General features: G+C 27.2%; 1 protein-coding gene across 3 annotated transcripts in view; it reads left to right on the forward strand.

Annotated features, from left to right (window-relative positions):
- LOC107441938 (DNA-directed RNA polymerase I subunit RPA2) overlaps positions 1 to 8,077 on the forward strand; it is a 69,655-nt gene extending 61,578 nt beyond the window's left edge. For all 3 annotated transcript variants that reach the window (XM_043048094.2, XM_043048096.2, XM_043048097.2), the window contains 3 exons: positions 1,479 to 1,606; positions 4,262 to 4,420; positions 7,752 to 8,077. In XM_043048094.2, the coding sequence (XP_042904028.1) occupies positions 1,479 to 1,606; positions 4,262 to 4,420; positions 7,752 to 8,000 (536 nt within the window). In that variant the 3' untranslated portion in view covers positions 8,001 to 8,077. The remainder of the gene's footprint in view (positions 1 to 1,478; positions 1,607 to 4,261; positions 4,421 to 7,751) is intronic.
- Positions 8,078 to 14,345: the final 6,268 nt, after the last annotated feature.

Below are 14,345 nucleotides of genomic sequence, written 5' to 3' on the forward strand. Positions count from 1 at the left end.
GTCTGGTAATTGAGAGACCATTATTTTTCTTGCTTCCCAATATAATTTAGTGCTCTCTTGCTGTTATCCTGGGAATTTTTTTTAATATCTTCTCTATTTTCTTTTCTCTCTAGTTATACTTAATTGAAAAATCTTAAGTTTTTATATTTTTAATCTCACAATAAAATTATGAAGATAATTTCTCCTTGTCCTTGTTACTGCTTATGTAATTATAGGATGAGTAGTCTTAATTTTATTCATTAACTCGTGTAATTTTTTATTATTCCTGCTCCATCACAAAAAAAATTTAAATCTCTTATTTTAATCAATTGCCCTAAATTCATTTTTGAAAATTGAAAAGTAAGTTTAGTAGTAAAACCATTTGAAATATAATATCATTAATTGAGAAATATTTTCATACTTTAAGCTGTATATTACAGGGATGAGATTTTTTAGGGATTTCTGCTTTTGTCTCGAATTTCAGCCTTTTTATCGAAAACTCTGATTCTCTAAAAGTTTAGTTTTTATATATATATATATATATAAATATTACGCTTTTTCTGAAAATTCAGTCGTTGAAATAAAATTATATTTATTTCTGATTTTCATAGATAATCAGAAAATTAACGCTGCCAACCCTTACGCATTTTTACTTATTTTAGCCATTTTCTCCACTTATACGTGTAGAAAAAAAAAGTTTAGGTATTTAGCTCGTATATTCGTAATTCAGACATCTCTGTTTGCTGGCGCGAAAGCAAACAAAATAATTTTAAAGAATAGCGGATTATTTGCGGTGAAAATATTTATATGCTCATTCAATTAATCTTGTAAATTTTTATTTATTATGGCTAAACAAAAACAATACAAAAAAGCCTTTAAGAAATCCCAAGCCCAGAATCTGCTAATGTATCGATTCTTATTTGCGCAATTTTAATATCGTTATTTAATCTTATAATATTTAAAAATAAATCGCGATTTGTATTTACGCATTTTTAAAACACTATGTAATGATTCGTATTCGCGTGAGTTTCATATTTACGTGATTTAAAAGACACATATCAGGATTCATATTCTCTAAATTAAAAATCAAATATTGCAATACTTATTCACACAATTTTAAATCTTGCATGGGATTCATATTCCTATAATTTTGAAATTAATCATCGGGATTTATAATCACATGGTTTAAAAATCACACTTTTTTGTCAAATTTTTGGATATCATAGCTTCTACATATTTGTTTATAACATATATGTAGAAGCTATTCATTCTTGGATTTCCTCTTTTTTACTTTCTGACTACTCTCATCCCTGAAATTAATTCAAAACTCATTGTAAATTTTATAGGATGTTGCATTAAAAAAAAAATGCTCTTGTTATTTAATTTTTTTCTTAGTTATATCATGGATTATATGATTATTAGGATAAATAATTGAGTGTTTATTTCTTATATACTTTTTCTTTATTAACTAACTTTATTAAAATTTTGTATTCCTTTAGCTGGGTTCGATTTCTATGGGACTGAAAAATTTTATAGTGGGACATCTGGTAATGAACTGGAAGCTGATATTTATTGTGGATCTGTTTATTACTTTCGATTACACCATGTTGTGGAAGAAAAATATCAAGTATATACTTTTTAATTTATTAAAAATTTGTCTTTTACAAAATGTAGTAGCTAAAAGCTGTTCGCATATTCAATAAAACAATTGATTATTTATTATGGGACCATTCTCTATGAATGAGATTATTTCTCATGGGACCATTCTCTATCAGTGAGATTATTTCTCATGGGACCATTCTCTATGAATGATAAGTACAGGAAAACAACAAATTCTAGTCAACATAAAAATTTAATTATGACTTGAAAATGTAAGTAACAAGGAAATAAAAATTAGTATTAAAATATCAAAGAAAAAATTTTGATTAAAAAGTTATGAACTTACTGCAAAAATATTTATGATGCAAAAGAAAGATCAGGGTGTATACCGTTTTTAAAAAGTAAATAAAGGTGCTCATTTTTATTTTAAAAGCCTAAAAGATGCTTTTTCATTGGGTGTTTTTAAAAATCGTTTAATTTTCCCTTTTCCAAAATGGCATACTATTTTTTCTTTACTTTGTCAATTTTAGCCACAAATTATGCAAAAAGAGAAGTTTTTCTATTCAACGTTTTCACAATTCATTCAGCCACTATCCACTTTGGAGTACCATTGGTCTGTAGGGTATGAAAGTGCCAATCATTTTATATGCTTAATGGCATACTTGTGTGTTAGCATGTGCTTATAGTCAGCTTGATTCGGTGGGAATAATTTTTGCACTCTCTGGTGCAACTCTGCTGCATTTTACAAGAGATTCTCAATTCCAGGCTTCATTTTCTGCCTTCTGAAATCGAACCGAAAAGTCTCTTAAAATTTTGCTGATCATGGGGACTAACTAAACATTTCTAAAAAATTTTGCTTAATAGCCAAAGAAAATTTTATTTCTCTTGTTAATTTCATCATTGAAGTGCCATCGTCTTTATCACTGGCAATCTAATTTCTTCTCAAGCTTATCTATTTATAGATTAGTACCATAATCCTTAAAACTGTACTGGAGGATCATGAGCAGTAAAGAATCACCAAGCTTCATCTCCTCAAAATTTAAATCTCCCTTTTATTTACTTAATTTAATAAAGATAAGAATTAAGATATTTAATTGTAAGATTTCTTTGAGGGACCATACAACAGTTGCCTGAAATGTTTGTAAAGTTTTATTACTTCATTACTTATTTTTGCTGATTACTTTTTATTGTTACTTTTAAAATTTCCAATTATCTTTAATTGTTTTATGAAAAACTCAATATTATTTAAAGGCAAGGTTTTAAAAATTTATGAAGTGAGGGGCTTTCTCTATTATAAATGCAGCAAATAATTTAATGTTATTCAAGTTTGTCATTCCAAAAAAATTATTCATCTCTCAATGACTTGATTTAAGAACATTCAAAATAAATTGAATTACCTTAATTTTAATCTCTTAGATTTATCAAAGGTTATGAGTGACGGGACCATTTAATAATTGACTTTTGTCAAAAATGTTTAGCTTCTACTCGTATTTTATGTGAAAATTATTTAAATTGTTTATAATTATTTTATTAAAGAAATACTGAACCAAGTAACAAATATTGAACTAAATACATATAACGAAAACATTGCCTATTCATATTTAACATTAAAATACAACCAAAATACAATATATTAATTTAAATACATGTGAAGTTAGAAAATCTTTTATGAAGAAAAATAGGTCTAGGAAAGATATATGTAAAATTGTATTATAAAGGAAAGATGATGCAATTGGTGTTTCAGGTGGTCTAATTGAAATAGAAAGTAAAAATAGGATAAAAATCATTATAAAAATTTTATTTCATTGCAGACCTTGAGGTAAAATAAGAAGAATGTTATCCAATGAACTTATGAAGCACAATAATAAACTTTATGTAACATGATTAAGTATTGGCCATGGGACATAAATTCCCTGCAACCTGCCTAATCGAAAACCAATTTAAAAGTCTTATTTAATCAACGCTTGGTAGGACAGGAGAGATCCATTATGCCGAAAGAAAAGCCAATTCAACCAACCTTACCTCATGTTGATATTTAAATAATTTGGTGAAAGATTTAAGGCTAAATAGTTTGTTGAAAATTAAAGTAAACCTGATAACGTGGAGGCTAATATTTACTGTGGTAGAAGAAAGAAATGTTAAAAATAGATTTTGATTTTCCGTTGTGATATTAAATAATAATTAGTTGTACGCTTGCATGAAAAGTTAGATGTTATATTTATTGAGAATAAAAATATTCGTATCCGCTCTTTATAAAATTTATTAAATGATTTGTTTATTTAAAGAGGGAATAGAAATAATTAAATTTATGAAATATAAGAATTTTAAAGGCTTATTAATATGTATTGTTAACATGCATTTACATTACATATTAATTAGCATGTGTTAACATCACATGTATTTATTAGTTATGAATAATAAATTCTATAAATAATATAAAAGTGGTTCCAAAATTACGAAGAAAAAAATTATGATGAGCTATATAAACAGTTCTATACTAAAAGGATAAGAACGTCCTAAATTTATTAATTTTTAAATTATTAAATTCATGCAGATTTTTAAATTTGTGTTCGTGAGAAATATCTGAAGCATTAAGTAGTTTGATTTTCTTTTCTTTTTATTGAGTTGTGAATTATGAATTATTGTTAGAATTTTATATATTATTTTTTTTCCTACCTGAAAGGTGAAGTCAGTTAATGAGATTGACCCCGCTACACGCCAGCCTGTGAACATGCATTCTGGTGCCTTACGTTTTGGAGAAATGGAACGTGATGCAATCTTAGCCCATGGTGCAATAGAGCTTACTATGGATAGATTATTCCATAGTAGTGATGAGTGTGTCGTAAGTTTTAAATATTTTTTGTCATGTAAATGTAAGTTGACGTATAATTCTTTTTTATTATAATTAAAAAAAGAGACTTATGATTGAAAGCTTAAAGAGAAACTATTCCACAACCACGTAAGAAATTATGTAGCTTAAATTACTTTATTTTATTCTTAAAACTTGATCTAGGTCTAGTAGTCAGTATTCAAGTAAACAATGAAAGAATAAATAAGGAATATCCAGCTTCATCTACATGAAATTACATAAGAATAAAAAAATAAAATTACAAAAAAAAAACATGTTAGGTATTTGGAAATATTAAACTTTCAAATAATGTCCAATGTAATTTAAGCCCTCTTTTTGAACCTTTAAATTACAATGTATTTTGGGGGGGCACAAGTAAATTATTTGAACAGAAAGTTTTTTTTTCTCCCAAAATCATACTCTGAGCATAGAGCATAAGCAATTTACCTAATCTATAAAATCAATACAAAGATAAGAAAGGTTATACAATTATTATTCAGTGATGTTAGCTTCTTAATTAAATTCTTCAGACTAAGCTTTGTTCATAACACGATCAAAAGACCAAACATCATAAATTGAGACTGAGTTTATATCTTTGAATTATTATTAAAGATTTTTTTTGTGTGTGTGTTTAATTTAAATCTTTGGAGAACTGAATTTTAAGTAGTAGTCAGTATTCAAGTAAACAATGTAAAAATAAATAAGGACTATCCAGCTTCATCTACATGAAATTGCATAAGAATAAAAAAAATAAAATTACAAAAAAAACTTGTTAGGTATTTAAAAATATTAAACTTTCAAATAATGTCCAATGTAATAATGTAATTTAAGCCCTCTTTTTGAGCCTTTAAATTACAATGAAATTTTTGGGGGTCACAGGTAAATTATTTGGACAGTAAGGTTTTTTTCCCCAAAATCATACTCTGAGCATAGAGCATAAGTAATTTACCTAATCCAGGGCTGATAGTGCTCCTAAAAAAATACGGATTTTTCACTAACCATGATCCAGAAGTTTCCGGGGATCGAAGGTTCAGACGTTTCAAAAAATCATTGATCACAAAAATTTCCGGAAATCAAATTTTCAAAGGTAGAACTTAAAAACACAGTTTATTTTATTTGTTTGTAAGGGAGAGCCAGATACTTTATAAGCTTATATTCAAGATTAATATTCATTTTTTATCAGTAAATAGTTATTATAATCATAAACTCAAGAAAGAAAGACATATTTGTAAATTTCAATTACTTCTCCAGGTCATCATAGGTATGTGTAAAATTTTAAATATATTTTAAGTAAATTAAGAAATATTGAGAAATAGGAAAAAAACCTTGTTTAATTTTTTTTTCTAATTTTTCGATTTACACTTTATTTTTTTTATTCACAAAATTTTCCGGAATTTTGACTTGAGCTCACAATCATCCCTGCTAATCTGTAAAATCAATACAAAGATAAGAAAAGTATACAATTATTATATATCTTAGCTTCTAAATTAAATTCATCAGACTAAGCATTGTTAATAATCCAATCAAAAGATCAAACATCATAAATTGAGACTGAAAGAGAGAAAATTGATTCCCATGCTGAGTGTTTCATATATGCATAAAATATATTTTATAGGTAAGACTGAGAGTTATATCTTTGAATTATTATTGAAGATTATTTTTTTGTATTTAATTTAAATCTTTGGAGAACTGAATTTTCAATTTGGTTAGAAATTTGTTTTTAACAACTATGAATTTAGCAGGGCTGATTGTGCTCCGGAAAAAATCCTGAATTTTCGCTAACAGTGATCCGGAAGTTTCCGGAGATTGAAGGTCCAGACGTTTCAAAAAATCATTGATCACTGAAGTTTCCGGAAATCAAAGTTTAAAAGGTGGAACTTAAAAACACAGTTTATTTTATTTGTTTGTAAGGGGGAGCCAGAGAGATACTTTATAAGCTTATATTCATGATTAATATTCATTTTTTATCAGTAAATAGCTGTTATAATCATAAACTCAAGAAAGAAAGACTGTAAATTTTAATTACCTCTCCAGGTCATCATAGGTGTGTGTAAGTGGTATAGGTATGTGAAATTTTAAATATATTTTAAGTAAACTAAGAAATATTGAGAAAAAGAAGAAAAAATTGTTCAAATTTCTTTTTAATTTTTCGATGTAANTTTTTTTTTTTTTTTTTTTAAACAAGAAATTTTCTGGAATTTTGACTTGGGCTCACAATCACCCCTGATTTAGGGTTTGACTTAAGAACTGAATGCATATAAAATCCACTATTTTGAATCTTAAAACAGGGGACTCATACAATCAAAAATACTCTATGTATTCTTTGTAGACAATAAACACAGTTGAAGCTCTCTTCATCTGACTGTAAAGTAAGTAATAATTTACTGCAACAGCCTGTTGTGGGTAATGGAAGTTAAGGTTCCTCAATTTTGTGACCAACACTGTGATAGTGGCAATGTTAGCATTGCACACAGGCTGCTTTTACTTCAATGATAAGCTGGTACCCATTGATTTGAAGCTGGGTGGGCTTCTAGCCGGCACTAGGGATTGAACACCAGTTCTTCATAACAACAGTTTCAGTGCCTTAACCACGGAACCATCAAGGCTCAGTTATAAAGAATAACTTTTATAATTTGATGATAATGACAATTACTGACTGAACTAATGTTAATATAATGAAATGAAAACTAAGGTAGTTTTTTATGATTGATATTCTAGTGCAGGGGTGGCGAACCTTTATGCAACAACGTGCCATTTTTTTCAAAAAACTGTTAATGAGGTCATAGACGTGCCTTCAAATAATTTTGACTTCTTGATTATTGGGAAAATAATAATGCTAAGTATTATCAAATCAAAACTCTTTATTTACTATGAAAAAAAAATATTTTGCAATGTCTCAGTTATACACATAATTCAACTTAAAGTAACATCAGTGGGATGTGAATTCTGTTGTTGCAGATTAGATGACAAATAACTTATATTAGGCTGTAAGATTTTAGTTTAAGCAGGACTGTTAAATTTTTTTTGCTGGCTATTTATTATTGCCTTGTTTTTTATGGTTATTAATTGTTTTTTTTGGCATTAATTGTTAATTTGTTTTGTTAATAATTGTTTTTTTTCTGAACTTTAATTTAATTGTTAATATGCTTCATAGTTAACTTTGTGATCAATGGCGTGCCCAGAATAGTGTGTCGCGTGCCATTGGTTCGCCATCCCTGTTCTAGTGAAATTAAAAATTTATATTTTTTGATGATATATGAGTTTTGTGAGTGTATTTATATGAGAAGCAATTGGGCACGTACTAAAATACTTTTTTTATCATAAGGCTACTGTATGTCCTAACTGCAGAGTTCTCTTACAACCTCTTCTGATGAACTATTCCATTGAGGAGAAAAATGAAGCCGAAGAACTAATAAATTTAGTAGAGGATTTAGATAGGTGCCCTCTATGTGACAACACTGCTTTTTGTGGAATTAAAATTCCTCATGTATTTGTCTACCTACTGTCAGAACTTTCAGCTCTTGGAATTAATGTAAAGTTCTCAGTATCAGATATTAATCCTGAGTTTTTATGATATGTTGCTGTGTATTTAATATTTTAAACATAGTTTTTTATTTATATTTGTTAAAGATTTTGCATTATGTTTTTAAATTTTTTTTTAATGTCTTGGATATTGGACTGCAACAAAATTTAGCCCCATCGTAATACAGTGTTAGTCCTATGTCACTTCACATCGACACCTCCCCCGAAGCGTAGATAGACGTGAAGTTTAACACTGCATTTTCATTTGAAACTGGAGTGGCATATGTTTTCCCTTGAATTTTAATAACAAAATTTTTTTTAATATATTGAGGGCTTTATTTGGGTAGAAAATAATCGATTTGATTTAATAGCATCATTTATTTTTAGTTTTTGGCTTGTTAAATTGTAAAAAAAGATTAATTATGTTTTTCGCTTTATTTTGTATTTGGTTGCGAAAGATGATAATTTTTATGGTTATTTCGTCATCATATGAAGTTGAACTAATTCACTTTTCGTCAAATTTTTTATTGGCTTAATTTTAATTTGTTAATGAAATCAAAATTAATTGAGTGAGATAAAAAGGCTGTTGAAGCTATTCATGTGGGTTTATAGTTCAGAAAATAATTAAAAATGTAAGCACAAAATAATAATAATGGAGATTTTTCTTCAAAAAAATGTTCTTTATCAGTTAAAGACTGCTTGGTTCTATGTAATATGTAACGAACGACTCATATGTATATCTCATATGTTACAATAGTCTCGTATAATCTTATTTTGAGAATATTTAATTTTTTCACAATTAGAATTTTAGAGAAAGATTAAGATATTCAGATAATATATAGACTTAATATGTTATGTTTTTTAAACAGTTTTTTTTTTTTTGTAGAAATTATTGAATAATTATTATCCTATTATAAAATTTTCCATAAAAAAGAAGGAGATTCATATTATATTTTTTTGCTTATAATAATGAAATAAACAAAGTTTTTAGAGAAAAAAAATTATGTTTTAAAGACAGTTTTGCTCATTTAAAATAAATGGATTATTTCCTATTTAAACTTACTCCTTAATGTGATTAAATGAGCTATTGAATCATAAAAATATGACGAGAAACATGCATCACTTTGCGCTTAATGGGAAATGCCATATTAAGGATTGTGTTCAAGACAATGTTTGGAACACTGAGAGGAAGGGGATGATGGTCCACGTCATGATCTACGTCATCACTAATCCTGTCTATACATAATAAAACTTGAGACTATTATGTCATCAAACCAAAAGAATATTGTTTGTTTTGTTTTTTTTAAACTTAAATTTGTTTTATTATGAAGTCACTATTGTTTGATACAAATTTTAAAAGCTAATGGATGTGTTGATGTTTTTTATGCTTCATAAATCAAAGTAAAGCTTTTAATCACTGTGTTTTAATGTGTTTATATTTATGTACAATTACGATAATTTACATATTTAAATGTTGATCCCAAATTGAAATCAGTGAAGGGTATTTTAAATAATAGCACAATTATTTCTCTGTTATTCAATGAAAACCAATTTTCAGTGGGGTAATTTATATAAATTCCTCATAACATGTAATTCCTTGTAATAAACATTATTTTCTTTTCACAAAATCAATTTTTCCAATTGTTATCACAAGTAAAGTGACAAATAGGATAAATTACATATGTATAATTATATTACTGCCAGTGCTTGCTGTTTTTACCAGAATTAGGGCACTTCAATAAATAATTTACTGTGCAATTTTCAGTAATTTGAATGGGGGGGGGGGAGAATTATGCTTTTCTTAAAATTAATAAATAAATATGCTATTAAGAACAGTGGACATTTTTTTAAAAGGATGATTTTTGAAAAAAGGATTTATTCACATGTCTTAAATTCTACTCTTGTTCTTTATGAAAACTCTATAATATGTTATTGTATTTATAATTATATTATAAATGAAAGCAAAGTATATTCCTACAATACACATAAGTCATCTCTTAGCAACAGAGTTAAAATCAAACTTGTCTACCTTAAAAGTGCCCGAAAATTAATGTCCTTCTTAAATACAACTCAAAAAGTTTAAGATTATCAGAATGTCACAATTCATATCAAATGACAATTAAAGAGGACACAATTTACTAAATGACTTTTATTTTGATCTTGAAGATTTTTATCTCTTTGTGGTGATATTTTATGATAATTTTTTATGTGCCAAATGTTTTTGAAATGTCTTTGTCACACTGCTCTCTAAAGCAACAGTACTTTTTCAAAGCTGCTTTGTTGTCCTTCAAACACACAATTTTAGATGACCTATTAAATCTTTTTTAGTGCATGTTGTTTGTGTATAAGTAAGAATTTATTATATAGATAAAAAAAAAGCTTATTAAGCATTGCTAATGCTTATTTAAATAAACTTATATTAATGTGTAATCACTTTTATGATAGAAATATATATCTTCAGTTTTGAACTCTAATTGTGTTATTAATACAAATGAACCTGGAATATAGTGAACGTTTTTAGTGGTCCTGTCTGAACTTTTATTTAGTATAAAAGAATTGTAATATAAAATAGATATGTTATTTCAGACCCTCATGGTGAACAGCTGAAATATTGGTCGTTTATGAGATTTTTAGTTTATAAGATAAATAATAATGAATTTTATTTAAAACTGATGTAATACCCATCATAGAAGAGTGTTGAAAATTAGTTATTTTGTTGAAATGAATTATAGGAGTATTACCAAAAACAGACAAACAAAAGAGTGAATTACCTTTTTTTTCTCCTATCGTTTAAATGATTTTTAGTCATGCTTATTCAAGATTGGTTTCTTAACGCACATCTCTTGCAAAAATGTTGTTTTTTTTTCTTTCGACGATTTAGAAATATACTATACAGTTCTCAAATCAATGCTGTTAGTGTAAGCAATATCATTGTAAGACTATTAAAATTAATGCAAGCCAATAACTTGATCCTTCTTGAACTCTTTTCTGCTTTCGGTTTTTAGTTATAATAGTTTTGATATTTCAAATAAAATTATACTATTGCACTATTATAGAAATTACTAATGTGACATTACATTGCTGCTTTTTTGTGACCAGTCAATATAAATTGCAGCATTTACCTTGGTACTCTGCCAGCAGTTCCCAAGAGGATTACAGGGGCTCCAAAAGTTAGAATTTTTTTCTAACCAGAAATGATTATATTTAATATGCAATCAACAATTCATAATTTGTTTAATATTTCGGTTGTTTTTATGAAATTATTTATGTAAAATACGAATGAAAAAAAATAGCAGTATTTCGGATAAATCATGAAAAAAATATGCATTTATAAAAAAATCATTATTTCTCATCGAGCTTTTTTCAAAAAATAAAACAATGGGATTAAGTTTCTCTGATTACTATTCTCAACATTTATAAAAGTTATTTTTTTATAGCTTATGTATATACCAAGAACAAATTCATAATATTAAAAATGTCACTCTTCACATAATATATTTTTAAATTAATAGTCCTCTTTTTTTTTTTTTTTTTTTTTTTTTTTTTTTTTTTTTTTTTTTTTTTTTTTTTTTNTTTTTTTTTTTTTTTTTTTTTTGTTAGTATATTCTCAGCTACTAACAAGCTTTTTTTTATAATGCTGCAGTGTTCGATCATTTCTTAACAGAAAAAATCAGGAACCACTGCCCTATGCTATTTATTTGCTATTGCTATGCTATATATTCCTTAAGATTATACATTATTATTTCATTACATTATCCCAATATATATATGAATAATTTTCCTTCAAATTTGTTATTACTTTTTATTGTGATAACCTTGTGATTGTGTAAATATGCAATGTTTTTAAATTTGTTCAGATTATATATATTAATGAAATAAAAGTACCTCTATGATTTTTATATAATTTTAGTTCTTATTTGCAAGTATAAAATTAAAATAAAACCCAAGCTGCAGCCAGAGAGTGAGACCATCAAGCAGGCTTCCTCTGAAATGTGTCAATATCTTTCTTCCAGAACAGGGGTTTCCGACTTACATGAGGCCGGGGGCCGCAATCAAAACACCAGTCAAATGGCTGGCCGCAACTCTGTCAACGTTTTATATAGGACTCTTATGTTTGAAGGAACATTAAATATTACTGTCAGATTTATATCAAATTGTACAAAAAAAACGTAATGAATTACAAATTAAAATAAGAATTAGATTTTTAAGCAACATGCAGGATTAATTTTGTATTTGAATAAATATTTCCTTGGCTACAAAACCTGAGAAAAAAAAATTTTTGCACCGTTGGTATGTTATATTTCACTGAAACGAAATTAGTTTTTTTTAACGAAAGAAAAGTATTTTAAACCCATATAGATTTTTTACAAAATTTGTCCGTAAAAAATGACAACTAATATATTTTAGTTCGCGGGCCATTAGTTTGTAACCACTGGTCTAGAAAATTAAGTTAATCTTTTAAATAATACATAAATTTAAATGGTTTATAATATTACAGATATGAAGTAAGAGACTGGTAAGTGACATTTTAGTGAACTTGAGTAAACAAGCTTTCAAGTTTTTGCCTTGTTTTCATGGAGAATTTTAAATGATTTTCAATTAATATTATTTTGTTAAAAAAAATTTTTAAAAAAAGCATATATTTAAGATAATCATGAAATAAAATTTAGCAACCTCAATTTGGGACACTGGCTTCAAGTTTTGCCTTGTTAATTCAAAAACAGTCCAAAAAGGATTTAGAAGCAGCGTGAGCTTAACATTCGCTGAGTAATTGTTGAGTATTTATCATTTAAATTGGTTTAAAAAAGAATTCTTTTAATTAGTGCTGCTTGTGGTCAAAATGTTATTTTGTTGCATCTGAAGATATGTCTTAAGACTAAATAAAAGTATTTTTTTAGTTTTAATACAAAAAATATCTATAGCTGTTGAAACACATAAATTATTTCCAATTTTTTCATAGAAAATGAACAGTCATTGCATGAAAAAATTAAATTTATAAAATTGTTTAGAAAACTGTTTTTGGCAATCGAAAAAAGATTATGGTATCTTTCACGATCATGATTTGTTAAGTGGCTCTCATTTCTCATAATTTAGATTACCAATTCACAAATTTCTGGCATTGAACAGCCAATCCACTTATTGAATATGCTTTTTCATTTTCATCTTTTTAGCATTTAATCTAAAAGACAAGAGAACACTTTATTTATATAACCAATTAACATTCACCTTAGAGGAGAATTTTTGTAGCGAAAGTAATTTGCATTTGTGCAAACGTGAAAACCTCTCGTTGTTACCCCGATGCCAATGGAGCTCTAATCTATCTTTACCAAAGTATAATTTGCATCAGCCATCTCTGTGGTAGAGAGTGAATTAAAGTTTAAGCATCATACTCTGTGATTCGTTCATATATAGACTTTAATCTGTCATTGCTTAGCCTTGCCCAGGGACGTAGGTAAGGGGGGTGTTCAAACACCCCCCATTGTACAGAGCAATGTTTCTTTTTTTTTTAATACTATAGATAATTTTTCCTTAATTTTACAAACTTTTTAAATATTTTATTTACTGAAAAAAAATTGGAGAATTCCCATGACATTTTATTTTGAGGCTTTTATTTGTTTGTAACAGAAATAAAATAATCACTACTGCCTCTTAGCTACCCATTCATCAAAAGAGCAATAACGCTTTTCTTCAGTGATTAAATTAGATAGCATCCCTTTCCTCATTGATTTACCACCCACAAAACTTCTCCCCTCAGAAAAGTAGCCAGCCCAGCTCATATTACTCTAAGGGAAAACGTTCTTCGTTTCTTCCAGTGAGTTCTATCTTATCTCATCTACGTTTTAAAATATCGGCTATACACAGATCCTATTTACGGTCATAAAATGCATGCCTCAAACAAAGAATTCTCTTGGATTTCTAGGACTGCATATATATGTTAACCTTTTCAAGACATAAAAACTTCCTTGGCAATTTTTTCCGTCATTCTGTCTGGGAACTTTGTCTTAGACACTCATCCTAAAAGCTCTTAAGTTTTAGATTTTTCCTTTTGTTTAATGTAGCATTTTATTTAAAATTTCGTTTTATTTTTTCTTTCTGATTAATTTTTATTTGTTAATTTCGTCCGTTAATTTTTAATTTGTATTGTGTAATTCTGTTTCTGTAAATGAAATGTGATCTTTCATTGGCTATATAAAGAACTTGAATCAAAAATATTGGAGGTAAGCAAATATTTGTATTAAATCAATCTTTCCGCATATATGTAACATTTATAATGTTTTTGTATTTCCGCATATACGTAACATTTAAACTGTACAACAAATTGATTTATTTAGTAAATTTGATTATTTATGCATAATTTTATTTTTAATTCCCAATTTTTGTTCTTATTTTATGATTA

Source organism: Parasteatoda tepidariorum, chromosome 7 (assembly GCF_043381705.1).
Source record: "Parasteatoda tepidariorum isolate YZ-2023 chromosome 7, CAS_Ptep_4.0, whole genome shotgun sequence".
NCBI classification, from domain to species: domain Eukaryota; kingdom Metazoa; phylum Arthropoda; class Arachnida; order Araneae; family Theridiidae; genus Parasteatoda; species Parasteatoda tepidariorum.